Source organism: Zymoseptoria tritici, chromosome 17 (assembly GCF_000219625.1).
Source record: "Zymoseptoria tritici IPO323 chromosome 17, whole genome shotgun sequence".
Taxonomy (NCBI): Eukaryota; Fungi; Ascomycota; class Dothideomycetes; order Mycosphaerellales; family Mycosphaerellaceae; genus Zymoseptoria; species Zymoseptoria tritici.
Genome location: NC_018202.1, coordinates 15,562 through 43,131, shown reverse-complemented (window position 1 = coordinate 43,131; position 27,570 = coordinate 15,562). Strand labels below are relative to the sequence as shown.

The window sequence follows — 27,570 nt, the reverse complement described above, 5'->3', positions numbered from 1 at the left end:
TTCGTGTTCGTAGTGCCCATTTTCTTATGCATCTTCTGCTTCGCCCGTCGTTCCTTCCTTAAGAGCCAGCTCGTCCTGTTTTCCCGGTAGCAAGTCTCGTGTCCTCGGATGAATTTGCTCGTACAGACGCAGAAACCATGGGTATGGAAGGTTCTACGCCGATACTGGAGGAAGCGCTTCTGGAAGGACCGCGGCGCCTTTAAAAAGTGATCGGCTCCTCGTAAGTCCCGCTTCAGGCGGCTTTCTCCCGGTATAATCCGGGTCAGGCTCCACTTCTTGGCCTCTTCGGCCATATCTTCCTCTCTCTCCTAGCGCAGGAACCGCTGGATAGAACGGCGGTCTTCGCTGAGGCTTCGGTCGCGAGGCCAGGACTCGGGTGTCTTGCGGTACTTCTCGTAGAGCTTGTCCTCCGTCAAGCGCCGGAAGAACGCTTTAGGTTTCCAGATTAGTAATCCCAACTTCCGCAGCGGACTTTCTTCCGGAGCGTGCTTCTTTACGACCTGAAAGCCAGTTTTTAGTGCCTTAAATCGCGAGGGTAGGGCGGAGATTCCCAGGAGATTGCGAGTAAAGTGAAGGTTAGAAGCATAACCCGAGATCCACTTCGTCAGCTTCGCAACGTCCTTGGTCGTCTCGTCCCAGAACTTAGGAGAGTCCTCGGCAAACGCCGCGAGGAGAGGCGCGCCATACTCGAACATCGGTGCGAGATACTGCCAATAGACTCGCAGGCGATGCGTAAAGCCCCAACCGTCCGCGTCGAGGGTCAGGAAGTCGCTTCGTTTCCCGGCCTGTTCGAGCCGGCTCTTAAGGTGCCTCCTCAAGTCAATCCCTCGCGCCGTCACGGGAAATCCGAGGTAGGTATATACCTCTCTCCTCGGTACCTCCGCACTAAAGAGGTAGATTGCCTCCTGCGAAGACGCCGGAGCCAGATAGGCGCATTTTTTAATGTTCAGGGCGATGCGGTTGGCGGAGGACCAGCACTCGAGGATCTGGATCAGTAGACGTACCTCGTCCAAGTCGCTAGCGAGGAGAACACCATCATCGGCGAAGAACAGCGCGCGAGGAATCGGCGGCGCCGCGGGCATCACGTCGGAAGAGCCGGCCAGGGCGAGTGTCCCAGGTCGATTCAAGTCCTCGAGCAAGCCATCGATGAAGATGTTAAACAGATAGGGCGAGAGGGGTGAGCCCTGCAGAACTCCCCTCGTCCGCGGAAACCACCGAGAAGCCGTACTATCCGAAACGACAAAGGACCAGACGTCGAAAAAGCAGAGGCTCGCAATCAGAGCTAGCATGTTCTCTGGACATCTCCGCCGGCGTAGAACGTCCGCGAGCAGTACATGATCCACAACGTCAAAGGCGGCTTGAAAATCGAGGAACACGGCGTGTGTAATCCGGCTTGATTCGAGGAGGGCGTGGACGACCGCGGCGTTCGTCACGGTAGAGTGGTGACTTCGAAATCCCGCCTGGTTGGGATGCATCCTCGCCTATGTCCTGCTATCAAAGCGCTGGAGGAGTAGGCGCTCGAAGACCTTTCGAAACATCGTTACCAGCGAGATCGGACGAACGTTGTTAGCGTCCTTCGCCGGCATTGTACCATCCTCCCGTCGGGTCTTGTCCTTGACGACCAGATAGACGACAGTTTCGTTCCAGCTCCGCAGCGTCTTACCATTCCGGAGACAGGAATTGTAGAGGGCGGCCAGGATCTGGAGGAAGCTCGTCGTCGCGAGGGTTTTTATCAGACGGATGTGTACCCCATCGTTTCCGCAGGCCTTCGTAGCATCCTGGTGGGTAAGCTCCTGCATTATCTCGTCGATCGAGAAGGAGAGCGAGGTGGATCGATCGTCGACAGGAAACATCTCCCGTACCGGGAGGGTCGCCGTCGAGACGAATCGACCGGCAAATCCCTCCGTCACCTCATCGATTGCCGTCATCCCTCTCGCCTTCCCCGCCGGGGTCGGCACCAGCGGTGTGTTCTCGTTCGCGCGGCGCTGCGCTCTCTTATAGAGACGGACCGTCTCGAGCGTCCCGCCATCGGCGTCCGGATTCGGCTTCGCCATCGCCTTGAGACGCCAGTCCTTCTTCTTCTTGCCACGGCGGCGTAGCGGCTTTGGCTTGCGAGCGGCGTTGTCATCATCCTCGGCTCGCTTTCGCTTCGGGTCTGTTATTGCCTTTCAAGGCCCGTCGTTCTTCTCTCCACCTCCATCCTTCTTCTCTCCGTCTCGATCCTTCTTCTCTCCGCCTCCATTCTTCTTCTCTCCGCCTCTGTCACTTATATCCTCCGCCTTTCGTCTACCCGGAGGACGATTTCGACAACGCGTAGAGGCGAGTCCGAGCACGGCTTCGCTTACCTGCTGGCAGAGCGACACGATTTCCGCATTCTGCTTGTCCACATCGGCGCTCATATGGTACAGATGCTGTCGATGCCGCGCCCTTCTCTCCCAGCCATAGCAGAGCGCCTGCGCCGTATCGTCGTCGTTCAGCCGGCTTATCGCATAGCGTCGAAGTTGATACGGCACGGCTAATCCACCCGGAGTACCCGCAGTCGGGTCCAGCTGGAGGTAGAGCTAGTAGACATAGTCGGTATTCATCTTCTCCGTCGGTCGCGGTAGAGCCAGCGTCGCATGCAGCAGCGTCCGGCGGACAAAGCAGTGGTCAGTCGTTAGTTGTTTCTCGCATACGGCGTCCGCAATCGTGATCGGCTCCTGGATCGGCTTCAGATGGGTTATCGCGGAGTCCTCGATCCATCGCGAGACGACCTTCTGTCTCGGAAGCGGCGACGCCTTCCTGCTCTGGAGAGACATCTTACCAAAGCGGACGTTAATATCTCCGAGAACGACATCGGAGCCGGCAACCGCGTCGAGCGTAGACCGGACCTCATCCGGCTTCCGCTTGGGGGGAAAGTAGACTCCGCTAATCGTTCCCCGGTCCGTCGGCAGGGTTATGGCGTCCGTCCCAATGATCTGCGCCTCGCCGGTGAGCCAACTTCGCGCGCGTACCGTCCCCATCACCAGAATCCCACAGCCCAAGCGACCCTTTCTCAGCACCGTATCGGGCTTCACCGTGGTCGCAATCACGCGGTGATCCGCTCGGCGCTTCTTATGCTCGACGAACCAGGTCTCGACGATAAAGAGGTAGTCAAGGACGTCGTCGTCAATCAGCGCCGCCAGGATCGGCCACCTATTATCCCCCAAGCCCCGGATGTTAATACATCCAATCCTAGCATTCCTCCTGGTCTCGCGACCCGCGAGAGGACTCGCCTCCCCCGGATGCCTCTCGACTCTCTCTCTTAGAGGATGCTCCTCGAGTCTCTCTCTTCGAGCCTGGGCCATCCTCCCGTCCCGCCGGCTCCTCTTCCAGCCCCTGCCATATCAGCTCGGCTTTGAACTCGTCGAAGACGCCGGCACTCTTCGCCTTCTGCCGCACTACTCGCCTTTTAAATTTGTTATCGGCTTCTCGATAGCAATCGACGAACTCGCGGACCTAATCCGCAGACGATCTCCCGGGAAGGTTTACAGAGCGGGGTTAGAGTGGTTTCCGCTTACGGTCCGCCAAAGGAGAGGTCGGTTTCGTTCGTGGCTTCGGCTCCGCGGAGAGAATCCGGAAGGTCTTCGCTTTCGGGGAGGGCGTTACTAGTTCGGCACGCGCGGCTAGGTCCGCGATCCACGGCCTCTACCGTCCCGACGAAGAGAACGGAAAGGGAGTAAGCTCCTTTACCTTTGCGGGAGAGGGCGTGTCCGGAGAGGGCACGAGGGGAGGAGGGACGGATGCCGTAGAAAAGGGCGAGAGAAGGTCGTAGTCCTTACTAGGAAAGAGGTCGTAGGGTCGTACCTCGGGAGGAACACTCTTCCCTCCGCGCTTCTCCTCGACGGAACGGTGCGGAAGACTCTTCCTCTGCCGTCTCTCCTCGATCGACTCCGCTCGCGCGTCGTTCCGGCCAGGCGGTGGGGCTCCGTTCGTGGCGGGTCTCGATTCCTTCCGGTGCTCGCTCGCGCCGTCTTTAGGTCCAGGAGGGTCCGGAGGATCTTCACTCGAGCAATAAGGAGGACCTTCGTCCAAGCGATAAGGAGGACCTTCGCCCAGGGTGTATAGGAGGCGGTCAACCGATCGCTTCGTCTCCTTCGCCGCGCGGATTAGGCAGGCCTCGGCGTATTTCTGAAAGAAGGGTATCTGTACGATGGGCTTCGGTACAGGGTCGACTAGAATCGCGGCAGGGTCGGTCTCTGGGACGAGGACGGTAGGGATCGTTAAGGGGATGTCGATCGAAGGCAGCCTAGTCAAAGGGATGTCGGTAGGGAGCCTCGTAGAAGGAATGTCCGTGGAAGGAATGTCCGTGGAAGGAATGTCTGTGGAAGGAATGTCCGTGGAAGGAAGATTCGTCGACGGAATCTTTGTCGAAGGGATGCTCGTAGAAGGAAGATCCGTGGAGACAATATCCAGGAACACGTCCTCCTCACGCCGGATCGTCTTCCTTAACCGACAATCCGCGGACGCTGTCTCGATCGAAGACTTGGACTCGAGTGCTCGCTTCGCCGGCGCGGTTACCGGCTCCTCTAGTCGATCTTCAATCCAGGCAACGAGCTGGGCCGTATCCTTACCACGGTCACGAAGCTAGTCCAGGATCGTTTGCGCCACAAGCGTAAGTCTCGACCGGCCGATTTCTGCGGTGACGCTCTTAATCTACGCCTTGACGGTACGCCTTTTGTTCGTACGACACTTCTTGCACTCGAAGGTGCGGTAGTATCGTCCTTCCGTATCGGGATGTCCAGTCTTGTTCCTTAGGACGCCAAAGTGGTCGATCTCGCCGCCGCACGGGATAACGCCCTTATAGAGCTCCCAGAGGGCGTCTGCAAAGGCCGTCAGACCTTCCTAGGGCCGTACCGCGCTCGTCGACGGTTTGGATAACATCCAAGGGTTAGAGGGCAGAGAGGGCGACGCCGAGGGTAGAGGGGAGGAGGAAGCTACGAGGAACGTCGAGGGAGAGGTCGGCGAAGTAACGAGTCGGGATCGGTAGTAGGAGGCACTCGAAGGAGAGGGCAACCCAGGCAGAGAGTGCTCACGGATGGTTCGAAGTCTCCACCGTAGAGGAAAACTGAGGCCAAGAGCGTAAACAGGTGGTAGCGAGGCTCTAGAGAGGAGGGAACACATCCGGCTCTTATAGGGCCGGGGTGTAGTCGTCCTTCTCACAATTACGAGCAGGGTCAGCCTCACGATCGTCGATGGTCATCGTCGATGGCCATCCTCTTATCTCGCCGTCTACCGGGGTCCACGGCTTGATTAGAATCGTTACACTCGACGAGGTGGTGGTATAAAGGGCCACCCTCCCCTCCGTACTCACTCGTCCTGCTCGTCGTCTCTTCCTCCACTCCCCGGTCTGAGAATGGGCTGTCCCCGGCATCGTTATATCGTCCTCTCTAGGCATCGTTACATCGTCCTCATCTCGATGCCATCCCGTCCTACTGGGCCTATATCCTCTTCATCCTCCCGTCTTCCTCTCCCTTTGCCTAGCTCGTCTCCGGTCTCGTCTGTTGCCTTACCGTCTCGCTTTCGAATCTCCTGTGTCCACGTCTTCTCCCTCCTCCTCCTCCGCCCTACTCTCGTTAATCTGTTCTCCCTCGTGCCGTTCTCGTGCCCGAGCCGTCCTCTATAGGCCGTTAAATCCACGTTGGACTCGCCATCCGCGTATTTTTACCAACGAGGAGCTCGACGACGTAGTGTAGTGCTCTCCCGTCGTAGTAATTCCTGCCTACATTCAGCACCACCCCCTCCTTATCGGGCACCCGGTAGAAAGCGTAATAAAGCTGCACGTAGTAGCGCTAGCGTCGCAGGCTCTTATATCGTGGGACTTCTATGTCCGTAGAGGTTTCTGCGGTGGCTGTTCTTGAGCGTCGAGCAGGAGGTGTATGCCGCTTACGTGTTCGGCTGCTAGGTCAGCTCTCCGCCTATCCTAGCATTGGGCGAGAAATCCGCCCAGCGGCAAGGTGGGCTGGAAATCCACCCATCCCGGCATTAGGCGAGAAATCCGCCCAGCGGCAAGGTGGGCTGGAAATCTACCTAAGGTGTAGAAGCCAAAACGGAAATTCCGACACACAGTCTAGCAGCGACACCTCAAGTTTCTCGACCTTTTTTGACACTACAACAACGATCTCAAATTAAATATAGACACATAGAAAGGAACTTCTTATACTGGAGTTACTCTCCGTGTTCTTAGAATCTTTGAAATTAGCTATGTGCGCGAGATACGAGAGGTGAAAGCAGAAAGCTATAATTCTTGGAAGTTTCCGTTTTGCTTTTAGGCGGAGGCCGCCTATCCCGGCATTAGGCGGAAAATCCGCCCAGCGGCAAGGTGGGCTGGAAATCCACCCATCCTGGCATTGGGCGAGAAATCCGCCTAGCGGCAAGGTGGGCTGGAAATCCGCCCATCCCGGCATTGGGCGAGAAATCCGCCCAGCGGCAAGGTGGGCTGGAAATCCGCCCAGCAGCAAGGTGGGCTGGAAATCCGCCCATCCCAGCATTGGGCGAGAAATCCGCCCAGCGGCAAGGTGGGCTGGAAATCCGCCCATCCCGGCATTAGGCGAGAAATCCGCCCAGCGGCAAGGTGGGCTGGAAATCCGCCCATCCCGGCATTGGGCGAGAAATCCGCCCAGCGGCAAGGTGGGCTGGAAATCCGCCCAGCAGCAAGGTGGGCTGGAAATCCGCCCATCCCAGCATTGGGCGAGAAATCCGCCCAGCGGCTAGCATCGTCTATATCGTGAGAAGGGTAGACTTCAGCCATAGCTCCGGAAAGCGATACAATCCGCGTTTAGGCGGAGGAGGTAGAGCAGTTCGCAGTGCAGGCCATAGAGGCAATCCCAGCGGAGGAGACGGCGAGGTTGTAGCAGAGAAGGAGGAGTCTCAGCGGGAAGTTCAGCGGTGCGCCAATTGGTCCTAGCGACCGGATATAGACCCTCCTTGGTCAATTAACCAAGGCGTAGGGCTCAGAGTTTGCGGTCGACCAATCAGAGGAGCCGGACGGGTCTGGAGCAGGGCTCTTTCGACAACTCGCTGGACCTCGTCTCCTTCGCGCTTCCTCTTAACCATCGAAAATCCTTCTTAAGGGTCTGCCGACCAGTCGGGGCGAACAGACGAATTCGAGGCTCGTCGTATACTTTCAGAACCCAACTTCTTAACCTCACGACGGGTTCTTTCGAAACTAATACAAGCTCCGAGTGCGGGTCATGACAAGAAGAATTGTCTGTTTTCAATCTTCGATATCGTATATATTAGATCTTCATTCGCCCGCTAGCAGATTTGGATTGCACGAAATCCACGTCGGAGTCTAGGAGATGGAGGAGTTCGGAGCGGAGGAGACGGCGAGGTCGTAGTAGAGAGGGAGGAGTCCGGGTAGGAAAGTTCAGTAGTGCGCTTCTATGTCCACGTAACCAGGCACGGACCCACCTTGGTCAATTGACCAAGACGTGGGGCTTAGAGTTTGCGGCCAGCCAATAGGCAGGGGAGGACGTAGCGGCCCTCCCGTCGCGGCTGATTCGTCTACGCGACCGGACACGGACCCACCTTGGTCAATTGACCAAGACGTAGGGCTCAGAGTTTGCGGTCGACGAATCAGAGGAGCCGGACAGGTCTGGATCGAATCTATACTTGGATAACTCGCTAGACCTCATCTCCTCCGCGCTTCCTCTTCACTATCCTCTTCCGCGGCAGTACTATGTCTTGCTCGGGTGTTGTTAGTTATGGTCGAAACCCGAAAATCCTTCGTAAAGGGTCTGCCGGCAAGCAGTGAGCTTGTTGTATTGTATCCTTGTTGTATTGTATTGTATTGTCGTATATACAGCTGTCGTAGATCCTCACCTTAAGGCTGGTGTATTGTATTGTCGTGCTGTACGGCTGGATACAATACAGCTGTATCCGGTGATAGTAGGCATGGTTTTAAGGGCCATGTTTATAGTAGTGTATTCGGAGGTGGTGTTTTCAGAGGTGTATTCGGAGTCTGCGCCGGTGTTGTTGCACTGCATAAACAGAGTCTGCACCTGAGAAGTTAGCCATTAATCCACTGCTCTTGTAACTATTGTAACAACACTATTGCCATCAACATGGCCTCATCTTCAGCCTTAACACCCTCGACAGCAGGCTGGCAACTGCTACCACGCAAGGATCGCACCTCCGACTATGTTACGCTCTGTGAGAGCAGCGCTATATTCGACAAGGCCCTTCAGCCAGACTCCTTTAAGATCAAGGGCACTAAATACACTCGTTGTGCGAACGCACACTACTATTCGACGCTATTGCTTGGTGGATGGCTCGTTGCCGTTAGTAGCCATGCCTCTCACGAATGGCACTCGACTGCCTTTTAGTCCCCCTTATGAGCGACAACCCTAAGCGCTCATTCAGCTCCGGCAGAGATATGATTAACTACCGCCGTTCACAGCTCCATAGCGACATCATCGAGGCTTATGCGTTCCTTCGCAGTGCATATAGACCTCCAATTAAGACAACAAGAGCCGGAGCAACAACACTAGCATTTGACGACGACGAGGACATTAAGAAGTCTATAGATGGTCAGACAACAAGCTCATTCATGAGCGATACAACAGCCGGCTTTACAACCTTCTGCACTGCTTAAGGAGACTCATAAGCAACAGTGGTGGACGATGAGGTCTGAGAGTGTTGTATACAGTGGATATCCACTGTATGTTGCCAAGATACACGTTGTATTGTATTATTACCACCCTCATATACAATACAATCCAATACAACAAGCTCACTGCCGGCAAGTCGGGGCAGCAAGACGAATCCGATGGTCGTCGCATACTTCGAAAACCTCACTTCTGAACCTTGTGACGGTTTCTTTCGCAACAAAGTCGGGCTCCGAGACCGAATTACGAGAAGAACTGTCCATTAAAAATCTTCCATGTCGTATCTATAAGAGCTTGTTTTACCCTCGAGCAGACTCGGATTCAACGAAATCCGCGTCGAGGCGGACGAGACGGAGGAGTTCGCCGTGCAGGAGATAGAGGCAATTACCGCGGAGGAGGTCGTAGAAGGGAGGGAGGAGTCCGGGTGGGACAGTTCAGCGGTGCGCTTCTGGGCCCACGTGACCAGGCACGGACCTACCTTGGTCAATTGACCAAGACGTGGGGCTCAGAGTTTGCGGCCAGCTAATGGGCAGGGGAGGACGCAGCGGCCCTCCCGTCGCGGCCGATTCGTCCACGCGACCGGACACGGACCCACCTTGGTTAATTGACCAAGACGTGGGGCTCAGAGTTTGCGGTCGACGAATTAGAGGAGCCGGACAGGTCTGGATCGAATCTATACTTGGATAACTCGCTGGACCTCATCTCCTCCGCGCTTCCTCTTCACTATCCTCTTCCGCGGCAGTACTATGTCTTGCTCGGGTGTTGTTAGTTGTGGTCGAAACCCGAAAATCCTTCGTAAAGGGTCTGCCGGCAAGTCGGGGCAGCAAGACGAATCCGACGCTCGTCGCATACTTGGAAAACCTCACTTCTGAACCTTGTGACGGTTTCTTTCGCAACAAAGACGGGCTCCGAGACTGGGCATTTACGAGAAGAACTGTCCATTAAAAATCTTCCATGTCGTATCTATAAGAGCTTGTTTTACCCTCGAGCAGACTCGGATTCAACGAAATCCGCGTCGAGGCGGACGAGACGGAGGAGTTCGCTGTGCAGGAGATAGAGGCAATTACCGCGGAGGAGGTCATAGAAGGGAGGGAGGAGTCCGGGTGGGACAGTTCAGCAGTGCGCTTCTGGGCCCACGTGACCAGGCACGGACCCACCTTGGTCAATTGACCAAGACGTGGGGCTCAGAGTTTGCGGCCGACGAATCAGAGGAGCCGGACCGGTCCGGATCAAATCTATACTTGGATAACTCGCTGGACCTCATCTCCTCCGCGCTTCCTCTCAACCATCCTGTCCCTCCGTAGCCCTTCCGCCTACGTCCTCGTCGTTCAGAAAGGTCGAAAACGACGAACCCCAGTCGACGTCGGTCACTGCATCGCTAGGCTGCGACAGGACACTCGGATCGTACGTCCGCAGCCCGCCGTCCTCGCTGCCCGAGAATTCAAACTGCTGCGTCGGCGATAGCTCGCGATACCCGCGCATCTCGAGCCGCAGGTTCGCCACATACGGTTTCGCGGCAGTTCGCGCGCGGTCGTAGTACCTCCACCTCTGGAGTCGCTCGGCCGTCGGCGTAATCTCCGGCCGCACTCGACGGATGAGATGGACCTAGGCGACAAAAACGGGAAGCGGGATAGTGTGCTGGATGTAGGACAGATCCCTCCCGAGGTCGATAAGGAGCAGGGCGTCAAGGTTTAGAACCCTTACGAACCTCCTCTAGCGCCTCCCTACCTTGATCGCATGCTCAAAGGCGTTCCATTCCGTCCCCAGGCCCTCCTGCACTACGTCCTCTTTCGTAAAGCCAGCGGGGAGTCTGTTGGTCCAGTCCGGACGCATCTCCCGGAAGAGGGCCCCCCTCGCGGAGGGCGTTTTGTCCGGAAGTACTGTCGCCGTCGTCTGCGACGATCCTCGCGGCGGGAGCTTCTTGTAGAGGTCTAGCTGGTCCGCTAGGCGCACTGTCGCGCGGCGAAACTCAAAGTTCGACCACCAGATCCCCACTTCGCAATCTACGGCCGTACGGTACTCCCGATATGCTGCGGCGACCACCTCCTGCCTCTCCTCCTGCCTCTCGTCCTCGACGAACGCTGTCTCCCCCTCGTCCCTGTCCCGCCGGCATAGGTCTCGACTCTGTTGCAAAAAGCCTCGCCACTTGTCGATCACGGTCGTTCCTATAGTCCTACGAGCGATGGCGAGGCATTTCTCGAAGTGCTTCTAGAGACCTAGGTCGACCTCCCGTGTTTTCCGCAGGCTTTGCGCGCTCACGTGATGGTCCTCGGCGCTGCCGGCGTTGTCAGCGACGTCCTGAACAAAGTTACACTAGAGGCAGTAATCCGGGTAGGTGGGGGAAATGCCTCCCACTCCCTCCACACCAGACACGGCGCCTGCCGCCGCAGGATGCTGGCGGAGCTGTAGGAGGCCCTCCGTATATTAGGCCTTAGCGCCGGCTTCGGATAGTTAGTAGCGGACGGTGTAGGGCGGAGGGTTTCAACGTACCACAGGGCGGCTGGCGAGTATCTTCCTAAGAATCCGGCGTCCCTCCAGTGCTTACAGGAGGATCTGGTCCTCCTCCATCGCTTCCAGGAGGGTCTAGTCTTTCCCTAGTGTTCTCCGGAACATCCGACGTCCCTCTAGTGCTTACAGGAGGATCTGGTCCTCCTCTATCGCTTCTAGGAGGGTCTGGTCTTTCCCTAGTGTTCTCCAGAACATCCGACGTCCCTCTAGTGCTTATAGGAGGATCTGGTCCTCCTCCATCGCTTCCAGGAGGGTCTGGTCTTTCCCTAGTGTTCTCCGGAACATCCGACGTCCCTCTAGTACTTCCGGGAGGATCTAGCCCTCCTCTATCGCCTCTAGGAGGGTCTGACCCTGCTCTGTCGCTTCTAGGTGGGTCTGGCCCTCCTCCAGCGTTCTCGGGAGGATCTGATCCTTCTCTGTCGCTTCCAGGTGGGTCTGGCCCTCCTCCAGCGTTCTCGGGAGGATCTGACCCTTCTCTATCGCTTCCAGGTGGGTCTGGCCCTCCTCTAGCGTTCTCCAGTCCGCTATTCCCCTCCGGATCCGCAGGGTCCTGCTCTCTCGCTTCCGCCGCTGCTCCCGGTTCTCGACCTGTTATCTCGTCTACAGTCTCACGGGAAATGGTCGATCTTAGGGTCCCCTTGCCAGACTTGCGCTTCTGTGGCAGTAGGTCCTTTAGTACCTTGAGCTGTATCGGCCTCTGCTTCGGATACCTTTTTGGGCGATAGAATAAGGAGGCGGCCCTCACCTTAGCGACTACGATCTCCTCGGGCTCCCCGTTGCCATCGTCGCTGCCGTTGTCGACGGCGTCTTCGTTGGCGTCGCTTTCCACTACCTGCCGCGGCGAAATGGGCTTCCGACGCTTCTTTAACAGCTGCTCGTCTTCCGGCTCGTTTTCTTCCCCGTCGCTCTCCGCCGGCTGGTCTTCCTCCACCCCGTCTTCTATAGTAGGTTTGGAGTACTTCTCTCGACGAAGAGAGTGTCGAAGGGGTAACGTCGCTGGGCAGCTCCGTGCGCGGCAGTTGTCCCGCTTTCGCTTTCTTCCCGACGTAGGAGCTGTCTCCTTACTACCCGCTCTGCCTAGTACCGGCTGCGTAGAGGAGGGATACTCCGTATACACCGGCGGAGGCGAGGAGGTCGCGCGTAGGCGTTGTTGTCCCCGCCTTTCCGCTCCTACTGCCGACGAGATCCGTCGGCAGGCCTTCTCTTCGAAATATCGCGACATGCGCTAGCGGACCTCCTTGTTCACACGAGTCTCTATCTCTTTCTCCGTATGCGGCCTTAGTTGCTCCTTAGCCTGAGCCTCGGAGACGGCAAACAGTTCCCGAAGGCGTTAGGATCCTCGAGAGAGACAGCAGACCTCGCGGCGGTCCTAGGCCTCGTCAGCGCGAACGATAACGAAGTCGTTCGCATCGCCGGCTCGCTGTTCGGTCGCCCGGAAGAGCGCGTCCAGGATGTCCAAGGGAATTCGCACCACTCCATCTACTTCGTCGAGCATCGTTAGCAAGCAGGCGGTTGGGAAGGTTACGGGAGGAGGCGACTGCGACAGATAGGACTGCGGAGAATTCGATTGGGGAGGAGGCGATTGCGGTAGATGCGACTGCGCTACGATTGCGACAGATGCGACCGCGGAGGATTCGAGGAGGAAGGAGGCGATTGCGCTAGATGCGACTGCGCTGCGATTGCGACAGATGCGACTACGGAGGATTCGAGGAGGAAGGAGGCGATCGCGCTGGATGCGACTACGCTACGATTGCGACAGATGCGACTACGGAGGATTTGAGGAGGGAGGAGGCGATCGCGCTGGATGCGACTGCGCTACGATTGCGACAACAAAGGCTCTTCGGAGGATCGGGTTGATCAAGGCGGCTACAATGCGAGAGAAGAGGTAAGGAGGAAGAAGGCTGTAGGGAGGAGAATTGCGATTCGGTTCGTAACTCGTTAGAAACAGAATGGTTACGGAGAAGAGAACTCCGAGGAGGAAGATTACGAAGAGGAGGAGAGAGTGCACGGCACAGGCAACGACAGCGTAAACTCGCAGGGATCATCCCTCTCCGCTGGGTTCGGCAGAAACCCTAAGCTAGGCCCAGGGTAGGGTAACAAAGCCTAACCGGACACAGTTCCTAGAGGTGCCTCAGTTCTCTTAGGCACGGATAACCCTCCGTGCTGTCCAGCCCTCCACTTCGAAAGCTACGCCCCCAGCGGCGAGAACCGCCGTAGAGAACCATCCGCGAGAGCAAGGACTTTTGAGCCGCCCTCTCCGAGCATACGAAAGAGCGAGGGACGCCAAACCCCGAATACGAGAGGCCTAGGCCCAGCGCGATGCCGTGGCCGGACAAGGAACAGTCGAGGAGGACCTCAAGCGTTCGTAACAACACTTAAGCGAAGACTCGGGTCACATGCCACCGCCCTCAAGTAGGCGTGCGTAAGTAATCTCGAATATAATCCGTCTCACTTCCACTGTTTGAATTTGACAGCGCTAACACATGCTATTCGCAATAGCGGCTATTACGGGCATTAAGGTGTAGGCGCGGTCAAAAGTTAATAGCTGGAACATCCTTAGTCGCACTTCAAAGCTTCTAGACCACACTTCATTAACTACCTCACGAAGCAACGTTTTACTGGCAAGTTGCGCGCATTCCTTTTTACCTCTACGGATATTCGTTTTGCGGATATCTTGGTCTGCTATTTCTTCTTTGCTTCGGCAGATTATTACACTGCGTGCACGGCTTGCAAGGTGAATGGTTGGTGCATTTACTCTTGGACTTCACTTGCAGCTCTAGCACTCGCATTGTGCGATTTGGCACACTTACCGCGGACGGACTGCTTCGAGCAACGAAAAGAACATGGCGCCTTTGTAGCGAGACAGCGGCATTCTTAACCCTATTACTACCTCGTATACGACGGCATTAAGCAGCACGGCAACTATGAAGAGACGGATCAGCGGCGATACGATTGTCATTGAGGATGACGAGGACAACATTGTAGTAGGACCTACTTCGAGGCCTTCTAAGAAGCCGCGGCTTCAGAATGGACAATTGTAGATGGACATTTTGCGCGCTAGAGCTTCCCTAAGCAATGCGATTGTGATTAGTCCTGCGGCTTCTAAGCAGGACCGAGGCGAGTCGAAACAACAAGAAGAAGATGGAGTGCAGAGAGTGGTTCAGTATAAGATGGAATCGGGCGAGGAGCAGACGAGCCAAACGGTCGGAGATCGGGAAGTTGAGGACCAGGGCCTACTGCGCACGCCCAGACAACGAAGGCTCAGGACTACACTTACTCCTCCAGCGACCGAAACAGAACTAGGGGACGAGCCTGCTGCTAGAGCAGAGCCTGGGGCCACAGCTCGTTCCGGGAAACGACGGCAGCTTCGCTACTTAAGCCACATCTCCATTGCAGGACTAGCATTTCCGAGAAGCGCTTACCACGGATACAAACCTCCTTTGCAACCTATAAACGAGGTCGAAGCAAGCCTAGACTTGAGTGTAGGCTTCTTCGCAGCTGCGAAGTCTGCTAGCACCGAAACTCCGGAATGTGCTACTTTCAAACTCAATCAATTCTCGGTATACATGGCGGACGGACGACGCGCATCGGACCTCGTCACTCTTAAGAAACTGCGGCAATTAAACTATGCAGAGTTCTGTTTCGATAGCATTCTGTTGGCAGGCAACAAAAAGCGCTACGTGCAGGGCGTACAGTTCGAGATCTTGGCTATCAGTAGGTATGGCGACCTAGACTTTACAGATTTTGCCGGTAGCATCTGCATTCAATCGAAGCTACAGTCGAAAGCGTCCGCTCTGTTTAGTCATTGGTACGAGCTGGGAACGCCTGCACCGGAATATCGTCGATTCTACGAGCTGTTCCTTTAGCTAGCACGGTTCGGGAAGCACTTCGTCGACTACCTCCTCAGCAACCAGCAGGTCACCCTTGGACATTTCCGCAGACGATTTTACCAATGGCTGACTAGACTCCACGGCGATAACACTGGCTTCAACTAATGGCTAGCTGAATGCAAACTCAAAGACTTCCGCACGACCATTGCTGCAAATGTCGGCTTCCTTTGGAAAGAATGCTGGGATATCGATGACAAAGAGTCTAGATTGTGCTGACAACCGATCTAGGGTAAAGTCGATCCCTATAATCTCACAGCTATCCCAGCGCAGCCAAACAAGGAGTTGCGAACGATCGTCACGCCTTTTGTCTACCAGTGCTTTCGACATATGTACTTCGGTAACCAGCTAGAAGAGCGGACGATCACGGACCGAAATGTGCTAAAGAAGTCGGATGAGCTGAAAGCAAGGCTCAGACTGACGCCGCGACGAGCATCTCTAAGTGCACCGCCAATGCAAACCTTAACGCCTAGGAGTATGAGCCGAAGCGAATCTCAAGAGGGGAACAAAGCAGTCATGGTGAACACAGGGGATGTCGTATGCGTCGCACCGGATGTCAGTACCAAATGGGGGATCAAAGCGCACGCATGGTATGCCTATGTTTAGAACGTGCACACTTGCAAAGATCGTACTTCGCTCGATGTTCTCTGGCTGTACAAGCCAAAGGACACTACACTTGGCAAAGCCTATTACCCTTTTGCGAATGAGCTCTTCTTGTCCGACAACTGCAGCTGCGGCACATTGGCTCTTGACCTGGATTGCGTCTTGGATAAGGTAGACGTATGTTGGTATGCCAAGGATCCATATTAGCAGGGAGGACACTTCGTGCGCCAGAAGTTCCGCACAGTTCACGAGCAAGACACATACGACTTCGTTGCAATTCAAGTAAGCGACTTCAGGTACCAGTGCAAGCATAACGTTCCTATATTCGACGAGTGCCGGAGCAAATATGCAATTGGTGACACCGTCCTCGTCCGCGAATGGAATGACGACCTTGACGAGGACCGGCTCTAGCCTACCCAAATTATCGAGTTCGATACCCAGAAGCGGCGCGTCGTTCTGCGTCAATTCTTGCGGAAGAGCGAGTAGCAGACAGGCGCGAAAGCTAGGCCGAACGAGCTGGTACTTACGGACGTCGTGTTTGACAAAGCATGCGACAAAATCATCCGGAAGTGCTATGTGCGCTGCTTTCGTCAAGACCAAATCGATTCTGGAGACATTGTCACGCTGTACGACCGAGACGGGACTGGCGATTTCTTTTACCTCGCCGAAGCCCTTTCCGCAGCACAAGATGGTTTCCCACCGATGAAAGAAGGATGGAATCCTAATATGCACCACGGCGAGAAAATAGTCGGGATGAGTCTCTTCTGCGGTAGTGGAACCTTTGACCGTAGCTTGGAAGAAGCCGGTATCGCCAGATTCAAGTATGCCGCCGACTGGAATGAACATGCGTTGCATAGCCACCGGGCAAACGTTCAACGGCCGGATAGAATGGAGTATTTCCTGGGCTCAGTTAACGACTTGCTTGCCAGAGCCATGGCGGGCGACCCAAAGTCGAACATCGCGCGGCCAGGAGATATTCACATTCTCACAGGCGGAAGTCCATGCCCCGGATTTTCGATGCTGCAGCTCTTTAAGCTTAGCGAGCAGTCTAAGTAGAACGCTTCGCTGGTAGCGTCGATCGTGTTATTTGTGGACTTCTACGTCCCGCGGTACTTCCTCCTTAAGAACGTTGTTACGATGACGGCCGGGATGGGACCGAATAAAGATCAGAATGTGTTTTTATAAATCGTTGCGGCCTTGGTCGCACTTGGTTATCAAGTTCAGCAATTCCTGGGCGATGCCTGGTCGCACGGCAGTCCACAGCAACGATCACAAGTGTTCATCTCTGCTTCCGCTCCTGGTCTGCCGCTACTGTCGCTAATTCCTCACAGCCATAGTCATCCAAACATGAGCTTCAGAAGTCGTGCACTTAGCCTCTCGAGCAACGGCCTGCCTTTCGGTAGTTGCAAAGACGAGTTTACTGCGTTCCTATACGTCACTCCGGCGCAGGCTTGCGCCGACTTGCCAGACATCGGAGATGCGCAACCGCAGCTTTGCCCGCAATTCCCAGACCATCGGACCATGTCGCTAGAGTCGGCAACAAACCGAACCCGGATGGCGGCTGTGCCTACTCGACCGTACGGGATGGGTCTTATACAGGCCAAATTGCTCGGGCTTCTACGCGGAGAACCCTTAACATTCTGCGACAACGTTAACGCAACCCGTCGGCAGGAGAACTCGAGAATGTTTTCGCGAATGTTCCCAAATGGCCTCTTTCCAACCATCGTGACTAAGACCGCCATCGGAGATAGCATCAATGGACGTTTTATGCACTGGTCTCAGAATCGGATCTGGACTGTCATAGAAGCGAGGCGAGCTCAGGGCTATTAAGACTGGGAGGTTCTGATAGGTAGCCCTGCTCAGCAACACAAGATCGTCGGCAACAGCGTTGATAGGAAAGTAGCGCTCGTGCTGGGTCTGTCTTTGCGAGAGTCGTAGGAGCAAGCTCGATCGCAGTTATTGTTTCCAAGAGCGAGTGAGATCCGTGACGAGCATGTCGAAGAAGAGATGGGAACTAATATCACCGTAGAGGCTTCGTAACCTGCAACGCCGACCAAGGACGAAGACGTCGAGATCGAAGGAAATTCAAGCTCGGTCGCTACTAGAGGTGCGCTTAAAGAAGAAGAGCAGTCACGAGCCCCAATGGCACCATCGACACCTTAAGTTGGTCCCAGCGCTCGCCTTAACATTAAAGAATTGGACAATCGTACCGCCAAAATGCTGTTGTTCATGCCGGAAGAGGTCGGCGACGTTAATAGCCTCGAAGGCGGAGAGTTCTAGGAGAGCCTTAAATTGCTCTAAGAATAAAAGCTCGCACATATAGAGCAGATGTACAAATTCGAGGTCGAAGTGAGTGCAATAGCGTAGCTAAAGTATTGTAATCGTCCAGCTGATTCCAGCAGGTGAATAATCGAATTCACGTACCATCACAAGCCTCGAGCTGGTAACTGCCGGCACGGGGTGGAATTCACCAGCAGGTCGCCCTTCTGATTAAAAAGCGGAAAAGAATAATACTGATTTATGAGGGCGAAGGCCCTCAAGCTATATAGACTAACTAAAACGAGCGAGTCATATGATAATGACAAGCCTTCAAGTGAAACGGTGCCCGAGGCTTCAAGGGTTCAAGTAAACCTGAGCGAGGTTTTTGGTGTTTTTGAACATCCTCCCCTTTGGTGAATGCGTAACCTTAAGCGTTCGTGACAACCTCAATTAAAGGCTCAGGTCATATGCCAATGCTCTCAAGTGGGTGTGCGTGATCTCGAATAAACGAGCGTGATCCAGGAGGTCCGTGATTGCTCGGAAGGTAAGGGCTTAAGTGCAATTGTCCAGCTGATTCCAGCAGGTGAATGCTCCAATTCACGTACTATCACAAGCCTTAAGCTAGTGACTGCTGGCACGTAGTCGAATTCACTAGCAGGTCACCCCTCCAAGGGCACAAAAGCGACTACGTTCTTCTTTTCAAACCCTCTCTCTTTCATCAACTTCCGCAATCCTTTCCTTCCCTTTCCCTTGGACCTTCACACAGTCCACGATTACCACCTCTTACGACAACACACTACCCCTCACCTCTAGCAACTACATACCCACACCTTCTACTACGACTCTACTCCTACATCGACAATCGTCCACACCATCATCGACATGGCTGCTCCGGTCTTCCCTAATATGCATGCCCTAAACCAAACTCTGGACGAGCGCCAAATGGAGCAGAACTTCCCCAACCATGCTCCCGCCAGTCTGACCAAATTCAAGAGAGATCTCCTACGGCAGGTCCACGAGACCGCCGCCTGGGACAAACCTATTATTCCCGGAATGACCGGTGTGCCGGGCGGAGCATATGACACCTAGACCAGATTCCTACTCTTTGGGTCGGAGGAAAATGAGGACAACTTGGTGCTGCTTCCCGGTGCTCTTCGGCTATGTGGGGCCCCGGTCCACGAGGAGACTTGGGATTACAAGAGGGCTACAGTAGAGTACATAAACTGGCTAGATTTCTCCAACCTCTGCCGGACTCCCCAGGTGCAGGGAAAGACTCGGGCTCAAGCGGAGCGGGACATCTCCCGCTTCGTGTTTCGGCCTAGCTATGCAGCCCTCACTCCCGCGGAGCAGGGGGTGGCGGCCGGTTACCTAGGCAGGGCGCGCGACAATCTCATCCGGAGAGCGGTGCACAAGCAGAGGATGGATCTCCATAACCAGGGACTGGCCTAGGCTCACATTGTAATGGTACGCACTCCCCCCGTCCTCTACGCAACGCCGACCTAACCTCGTCCCGCAGCCGTAAAAGGGAGAAGTCTTCCTCCGGAATAGGGGGAAAGGGCGCAAGATCCGAGGAGCGCTTCTCCTTTCCTTCGATGTGGGCTGCCGTGTTGTGCTTAGGGTTGGGGTTGTGACGGGAATCTCGAGGTGTTCTTTCCTACTTTCCGCCTTACCTTGACTCTCATCTCTGGAGATTTTCTGCATCTGTTGCTCTCGATTTAAGGGGTTTGGCTCCTCGTTCTGGCCGGAATGCGGCCGATCCTACGTAGAAAGTTAACATGCATATTCACATTGCGGTGAATTTGGAGCTTCAACCGATATACATGCCATCGAATAAGAGGAAATCTCCTCCCTTCTCACATTAGAAACCGGATCCAAGTGGGAAATGTTCCCTTCCGAGGAGAAGGGGAGGTCTGGATCGGAGAGCTCCTCGGAGTCCTCGTCGGAGTGGTTTTGACCCCAGGTGGGGAGCTATCCGGGGTTGGAATGCGAGTGCTGATGTGAGTGTGTATAAGGTCGGGGAAATCCCCTGTTTCTCATCTATAGCTAGTTGGTCAAGTGGTATGATTTCTGTCCACAGCAGTGCACGGAAGGTCACGGGTTTAATCCCCGTATCGGCCTCTCATTTCGTGCGACCATGTCAGGATGTGTTCCTCTCATGCTCGCACGAGATGCTCTTTTTGGTGGACGCCTACATCACGGGATGGCGTTGGTGATTTCGGTTCTGTCGGACAGTCTGCGAGGTGCAGGTCTGTCCTCACCCGCCTCGGCACGCTCGATGACACGAGTGACGAAGAGTTCGAGGATTAATCGGCGACCTTTTACGACCAGGATAGCTCTCGAGTCTCTCGCACTCCGCCGCGATGCGAAGAACGAAAGCATACTCCACGAGATCCGATAGGACTGTTCAACGCACCAAATGACATCGATCTGTCCCCAGAGTATCACCGCGACTCCGTCTGGAATGCAGAAACACAGGTCGGTCTTATTGACTCCATAGGTCAAGGCTATTCCGTTCCAGGCTTGATCTTTAACAAGAGGGTCGAGACGGTCTTGGGGAGTAGCAAGGAGACACTCGTATACATTAGCAATCGACAGCGGTCAACCTCTAGTAAGCGCTTTGTCGGAAATGCATCGAACCTTCACCGCGTTTCTGCCTACAAATACAACACCTTCCGACGTCGGCCAACGCCTTCGTGGAACCTTTTGGATGCGGTAGTTACGGATATATATAGCCCTCGTTCGCACCGGTAGATAATCGACAACCCACTCGTTTTTCCAAACGTTATGAGCCCGGAAGCAGCGCATCTTTCGACTCTGTACATCTGAGAACACCCAAATATTCGAGAACGCTCCGAACGCCGGTTCAGAAATCGACCAAGTCCAAAAGCGGTCTTTGCAGCCCCGGATTTGAACGCCGGCCTATACCGGATCGGGCAACTTGCGGACATCGTCCACCAGGGGCAAACTCAAATCCGAACGTCACCTCCCGACGGGAAATCCGGCACTTCGACCTTCAATTCGACCACATCGATTCGACGAACAACCACGCAACGCCACAACGCCGCCATAGGACGATTTTCTCGGGTCTTATAGAACCAGACCGCGCGAATCCACCCACTGCATGAAGAGACTAGATGCTTCATAACGAGCCAGACAAGGAGATTCCACCGGACAAGCCTATTCGACTCTTCCAAACATTTGAAAGAAACAAAGGTAGAAGAATAGCCTTTGCTCCGATGTCACGGTTACGGCAAGATTGAAGACAAGCACAAGAACTCGGCCGCAACGAGAACAGTCGGAAAAGGAAAGCCATGAACTCAAGGCCGAGCTCGTCCAACAAACCTTCAGGCAAAGACGGGAAGTGTACACGACCGTCTTAGTAAGATCTCACCGAAGCAAAAGGCAAGAACATTTGCGAAAAACGCTCGGAATTTACTGTTGTAGACTACAGACTTCGAGCACGGGTCTCAAAGGATGCAGAACAGTTCCTGGTCTATAAGGCGAAGCTGAAGGAGTGGAAGAGGTCCCGCAGGGAAAACCCCGGGTATCGCAAGCGTGCAAGCGACACACATGAAGATCCACCTGCTTAGAAGATCCTTAAGGACCACCACAAGGAGGAACCAAAGACCAAGAAGAAGTCTTCCAAAGCACCGAGGCGGGAAGACCCAGGATCTAGCTCGGAAACAACCCTATAACCCTAACCCTAAACATCCGCCTAAAGCTCAATAGGAGATTTCTGTTGCTCTTCTGTGACAATCGTCAGACACTAAGGATGATACCGTTTAACGCAGGCAAGCCTAACACAAACCTTCGCCATATAGACATTTATCCGTGCTGGCCACGACCGGAAGTCGAGCAAGGGCGCATTAACACACTGTGGCCGCCCACAAAAGAGATGCCTGCAGATGGATCGACCACACTCCTCTGCCCACAGCAGCACGGTACCTCTATGGAGCAACCGCGACTTGGAAAGCCAGGAGCAAGTAAAGTTAAACAAACATAATTTACGAGGTGATGTCGAACTTCCCCACAGATAAGACCCACTTTTCACTCTCCATTTTCCATATTAAGACGTAACTCGAGAGTGCATCGGCTCTATTGGGAAGCCGACCAACGTCACCTCCCGGAGGTGGGATCAAAATTTGACTTCAAAATCCGCCAGAAGAAAAACAAGAACTCGCCGAGGATTAGTACTAACCCCGAGGCATTTATAAGTTATAGGAAGTGGAGAGAGAAGTAAGGGAAGCCGACCTTTATTTCGCCCCGGTATTTAACGCTCAGGAGAATCTATCCAAATCACTTTTCCTCCGGTCTACCTATCTACCCTCCTAAATCATAAAAGAATTCGTCCTTCGGGCAGGGAGGACCAGGAGAGGGTTGAAGAACAACGACAAGATCGGGGATGGAGGCTTCGATGCCGGTGCCTTCCACCCTCCCCGATCCATCCCAGGCGTCCCAAAGCCTCCTAGAGCTGCCTAACACACCAAAAATCCAAGCCTTTGAGCGAAACAGAAGAAAAGTCATGTGCTAATGCAGCAACTAAGAAAGGCCGCTCTCCCAAAAGATCTCGGTGGCCTTTTCGACCCCCCCCAACTGTCCCGGCTGTGTAGTATGTGTGCCGGTTAGTTCTAGCTAGGGGTAAGGCGCGGAGCGGGTCGGGGTTTGGGTTAGGGTTAGGAGGTCGGGGATAGTGGTCAGGCTGGTCGAGTGGGTGCCGTCGGACTTGTTCGACTTAATAGGCACCCCGAAGGCCATTGTGAACATGTTATAAGTCCGTTCGTAGGCTCACATCGGTTTTGGGGTGGGGGTTGTAGCCTTGGGGTCTCCGGATCCTTCCCATTCTCTATGTATATAGTAGTTCCGCCGGGCTTATGAGTAGTTATGATTAGATTCAAGCCGAGAGGAAGGACACCCTTTGATCGGTCGATATATATCGTCTTGCAGAGAGAAAACCGGGAGGAGTTTCTCCCCGCTGGAAAACTCTTCGCCTTGGCACTCGTTACGTAGTTAGGGTCGCGTGCCTCCGCCCCACAGCTAAACCGGCGGGTGATCTACAACACCCCTTCTACCACACCTCCTCATCCATTCCTCTAGGCGTCTCTATGTTGTGTCGTATCCGCTATTGGATCCATAACAACCTCACCCCGCCGTCGCCGGTAGCCGGGGCGACTTGCGGCGGCGATATCTCGGGTCGTGACCGACGAAACCGCACGAGATCGTAGACACGGCGAGTCCGACACCACCCGCCGACAACGCGGCCGCCGGAAGTCCTAAAAGCCGTAAGGACGATGGCCCAGGTCCTGTTTCGTCCACGGGGAAATGATCTGTTCTATTCTAGGGGAGCTATCTGTTCCGTCCAAAGGGAAATGGATCTCATCCGTCCAAGGGAAGTCATCTGCTCTATCGGAGGGAAATTATCTATTCTGTCCACGGGGAAATGGATCTGTTCTGTCCAAAGGGAAATCGATCCAAGGGAAGTTATCCGTTCTGTCGAAAGGGAAACGAATCTACAGGGAAATAGATCTGCTCTGTCCTAAGGGAAATCAATCTAAGGGAAGTAAACTGCTCTGTCTAAAGGCAAATTAATCGAAGGGAAGTAAACTGTTCTGTCTAAAGGCAAATTGTCTGTTCTATCTAAGGGAAATAGATGTGCTCTACCCCAATCTGTTTAACCTGCCAAACCTAGCCAACCCTCTGCTAGTGGCCTCTGCTACTAGGGTCTCCCTCTCCCTCTCCTCCCCCCTCTTCCTTATCTGCCTCTCTTTCCTCTGCTGCCCCCTAATAAGCTCTAGGCCCTGCTAGTAGTACCTCTCCCTGTCCTGTATCCTCTTATCTAGCTTAGCTATCTAGACCTCCTTAAACTTCTCCTCCCTTCTGTCCTGCTCCTCCTCCCTCTAGGCCCTTAGCTTCCTACCCTTCTAGTATTAACTACCTCTGTTCTTCTGGAACTAAGCCTACTGCTCCTGAGGACTAGCAAAGCTCTGCTCTACCTCCTTACCTGGCTGCTCTGGCTAGAAAGTCCCCTCTAGGTACTCCTGCTCTCTCTATGTCCTATACATGTACTAGTCCTCTAGCCCCTGCTAGAACTCTACTCCCTCTAGGTCCCTATTCTCCCTAGCCTTAACTAGACCCTTTAGGATCTCTCTATATACCTTATAGGGCTTAATGTTACACTTAAAGTCACCCTCTAGCATCTGTACTACTCCCTTAGCCCTCTCTTGCTCCTTCTCCCTCTTTAGGCTCTCCTGGGCCTAGATCTGCTAGAGAGCTGCTGTGTAGTAGGCTACTAGCTTATCTGCTATCTGAACTCCTATCCTTACACTCTCTAGGACTACCTCCTCCCTTCCTAGTCCCTTTATCCAGTCCAGCTAGGCTCCTAGCAGGGCAGACATCTCTACCTAGTGTCCTAGCTCCTCCTTGTAGGCCTGTTAGCTGTGTAGCTGTCCCAGGGTATAATCTATTGCTCTTTCTGTAGGGTAGGAGGGTAGTAGGCTGGTGATTTGGCTAGTGGTCTGGCTGGTAATTAGGCAGGTAGTTTAGCAGGTGATCTGGCAGGTAATCTAGTAGGTAATCTAGCAGGTGATCTGGCAGGTAATCTAGTAGGTAGTGTAGCAGGTAGTTTAGTAGGTAGTTTAGCAGGTAATCTGGCAGGTAGTCTAGCAGGTAGTCTAGCAGGTAGTTTGGACAAGAAGGGTGTAGGTAGAAGAAGAGTATGCAGGTTAAGGAAGAAAGATAGAAGAAATAGAGATGCAGATGGCGGTGGAAAGATAGCAGTAGGTAAGGGTTTTGGGCTTGGCACTGTGTGGGTTGGGGCCTAGCCTACCTAATTTTCCTCCCGGTACTAGCTTTCTGCTCTGCTAGCTTTCTGCTCTGCTATCTTCCTAGGACTGCTATCTTTCTGCTCTGCTATCTTCCTAGGACTGCTATCTTCCTAGGACTGCTATCTTCCTAGGACTGCTATCTTCCTGGGACTGCTATTTTCCTAGGACTGCCATTTTCCTAGGACTGCCATTTTCCTAGGACTGCCATTTTCCTAGGACTGCCATTTTCCTAGGACTGCTATCTTCCTAGGACTGCTATCTTCCTAGGACTGCTATCTTCCTAGGACTGCTATTTTCCTGGGACTGCCATTTTCCTAGGACTGCTATTTTCCTGGGACTGCCATTTTCCTGGGACTGCTATTTTCCTAGGACTGCTATCTTCCTGGGACTGCTATTTTCCTGGGACTGCTATCTTCCTAGGACTGCCATTTTCCTGGGACTGCTATTTTCCTAGGACTGCTATCTTCCTAGGACTGCCATTTTCCTGGGACTGCCATCTTCCTAGGACTGCTATTTTCCTAGGACTGCTATTTTCCTAGGACTGCTATTTTCCTGGGACTGCCATTTTCCTAGGACTGCCATTTTCCTGGGACTGCCATCTTCCTGGGACTGCCATTTTCCTGGGACTGCTATAGTTTGGCAGGTGATCTGGCAGGTGATCTGGCAGGTGATCTGGCAGGTAATCTGGCAGGTAATCTGGCAGGTAGTGTGGCAGGTAGTTTGGCAGGTAGTTTAGCAGGTAATCTAGCAGGTAGTCTGGTAGGTAGTCTAGCAGGTAGTTTAGACAAGAAGGGTGTAGGTAGAAGAAGAGTATGCAGGTTAAGGAAGAAAGATAGAAGAAATAGAGATGCAGATAGTAGTGGAAAGATGGCAGCAGGTGAGGGTTTTGGGCTTGGCACTGTGTAGGTTGGGGCCTAGCCTACCTAATTTTCCTCCCGGTACTAGCTTTCTGCTCTACTAGCTTTCTGCTCTGCTATCTTCCTAGGACTGCTATCTTTCTGCTCTGCTATCTTCCTGGGACTGCTATCTTCCTAGGACTGCTATCTTCCTAGGACTGCTATCTTCCTAGGACTGCTATCTTCCTAGGACTGCCATCTTCCTAGGACTGCCATCTTCCTGGGACTGCTATCTTCCTGGGACTGCTATTTTCCTGGGACTGCCAGCTTTCTGCACCGGCATCTTTCCTCTGCTATCTTTCCTCTACCAGCTTTCTAAGACTGTTCCTTTTCCTGGACTGTTCCTTTTCCTAGACTGTTCCTTTTCCTGGACTGTTCTTTTTCCTGGACTGCCATCTCCCTAGGACGGCTAGCTTCCTGCTCTGCCATCTTTCCTCTGCTATCTTTCCCGTTCTGCCGGGTTTCCTGCCCTACTGTTCTTCCTGGACTACATTACCCCCTCTCGCTCGGCATGGACCTTACGAAGTGGACTACCTTCGACCAGCGGCAGCGTGGCCGGCGGGAAATCATCCATAGCGTCTCCAATCCCCTGACCATCTCCGTGCGCCGAGGCGACAATAGCGACATCCCCGACACCTACACCAGCGACGGAATGACCGACGTCTGGGGCTACGGTATACTCCTACCTTCCAGCTCGACCGGAAAACCTCGGGTCTACCGACGGAATCTCCTTCTCTCGCTCGGCGGAGAGATCGTTCTCCAGCGGATCGGGCAGCCGGAGTGGAACATAAGGGCGCAGCAAGGGGCGCTTGTCAAGCGCGGCCGGCAAGTGGTAGAAGCTATGCAGCGCGATGCGATCCCGGGGAGACCGGATTCGAGGAACAGCGAGGCAAGACATCCAGTCTACCACCTCGGCATCTGGGCGGGACAGGGCCAAACCACACCCGTCTGGACCTCCGACACGAAACAGAGCAGCGGACCGGCCGCTACCCATACGACTCGTCGGGATCGGGTAGACAACGTCCTCCTCTTCGCGCGGCAGTACATGGAGGACCACATCGCCCGGTACCTCCACAGCCGGACCAACCGCCACGGAATACCGGAGGAGATCGAGGCGGAGCTGCGGTCTCGCGCCGACGTCTTCGCCGTCCTCCAGCGTACGTTTCCCGGCGCGGATAGCCTCCTCCACCCCTTATATAGCATAGTCACTCCCTTCACAACCTTCTCGCCGCGGGAGCACCGGGACACCAGCGACACGGACTACTCCATCCTCGCCAACTTTGGTGCCGGCTGCTGGCTCGTCCTGCCTGAGCTCCAGCTCCGCGTCCACCTCCAGCCCTACGACCTCGTAATCTTCCAGACGAACAGCTTGACCCACGCCACAGCGGCCGTCGACGGCGATTGCGAGGCGGATCAGCGCTAGAGCCTCTCGTACTATCAGCGGAAGGCGGTCCGGAACGACTGCCTCGGCGCCTCGCCGACCTACGCCGCCAACAGGCAGGAGATGCAGGAGCGGGCCATCCGTGCCGCTCACTGGTGGACGGCACAACCCTGGGATGCGGCGGAGTCGGCGCGTAGACAAAGGTCAAAGACCGTAGACCCTTAGATTGAAGATGTAACCATGTACCCTCTAACTATGCTCGCCGGCGCCGAAGGTGGAAGATCGTAGACCCTTCCATCCCAGACGCAACCATCTACCCGACAGCACAGCACTCCTCTTGGACCGTCAGTCGGTTACGTTGCAATCGAAACCCCAACGCCCTAGCTCCCCGTATCCTGCCGCCTCGTCCAGAAACCGTATCGCTACTCGTCCGCGCGATCCCATTACTCGATCCCGGGGAATTCGGCCAGCTCCGCCGACTACCTCTCGTGAGCATTGTCCCGAAACGCCGGTGTTCCAAAGTCGGCCAGGATCATGCCGCAGAGCAGGTCCCAGGCCAGAGGTCTCCGGGTAAAGTATCCGTGAAAG

General features: G+C 54.5%; 2 protein-coding genes across 2 annotated transcripts; both read left to right on the top strand.

The window, feature by feature from the left end:
• Window positions 1–24,992: 24,992 nt before the first annotated feature.
• Window positions 24,993–25,244, top strand: MYCGRDRAFT_51733 (uncharacterized protein; the record flags this gene model as incomplete). Its single annotated transcript, XM_003847168.1, has 1 exon — window positions 24,993–25,244. A coding segment is annotated over one exon (252 nt), but the record flags the coding sequence as incomplete, so codon positions are not given.
• Window positions 25,245–26,112: 868 nt separating this feature from the next.
• Window positions 26,113–27,024, top strand: MYCGRDRAFT_97779 (uncharacterized protein; the record flags this gene model as incomplete). Its single annotated transcript, XM_003847169.1, has 1 exon — window positions 26,113–27,024. The coding sequence occupies one exon, from the start codon at window positions 26,113–26,115 to the stop codon at window positions 27,022–27,024; it is 912 nt and encodes a 303-aa protein (XP_003847217.1).
• Between the last annotated feature and the right edge of the window lie 546 nt (window positions 27,025–27,570).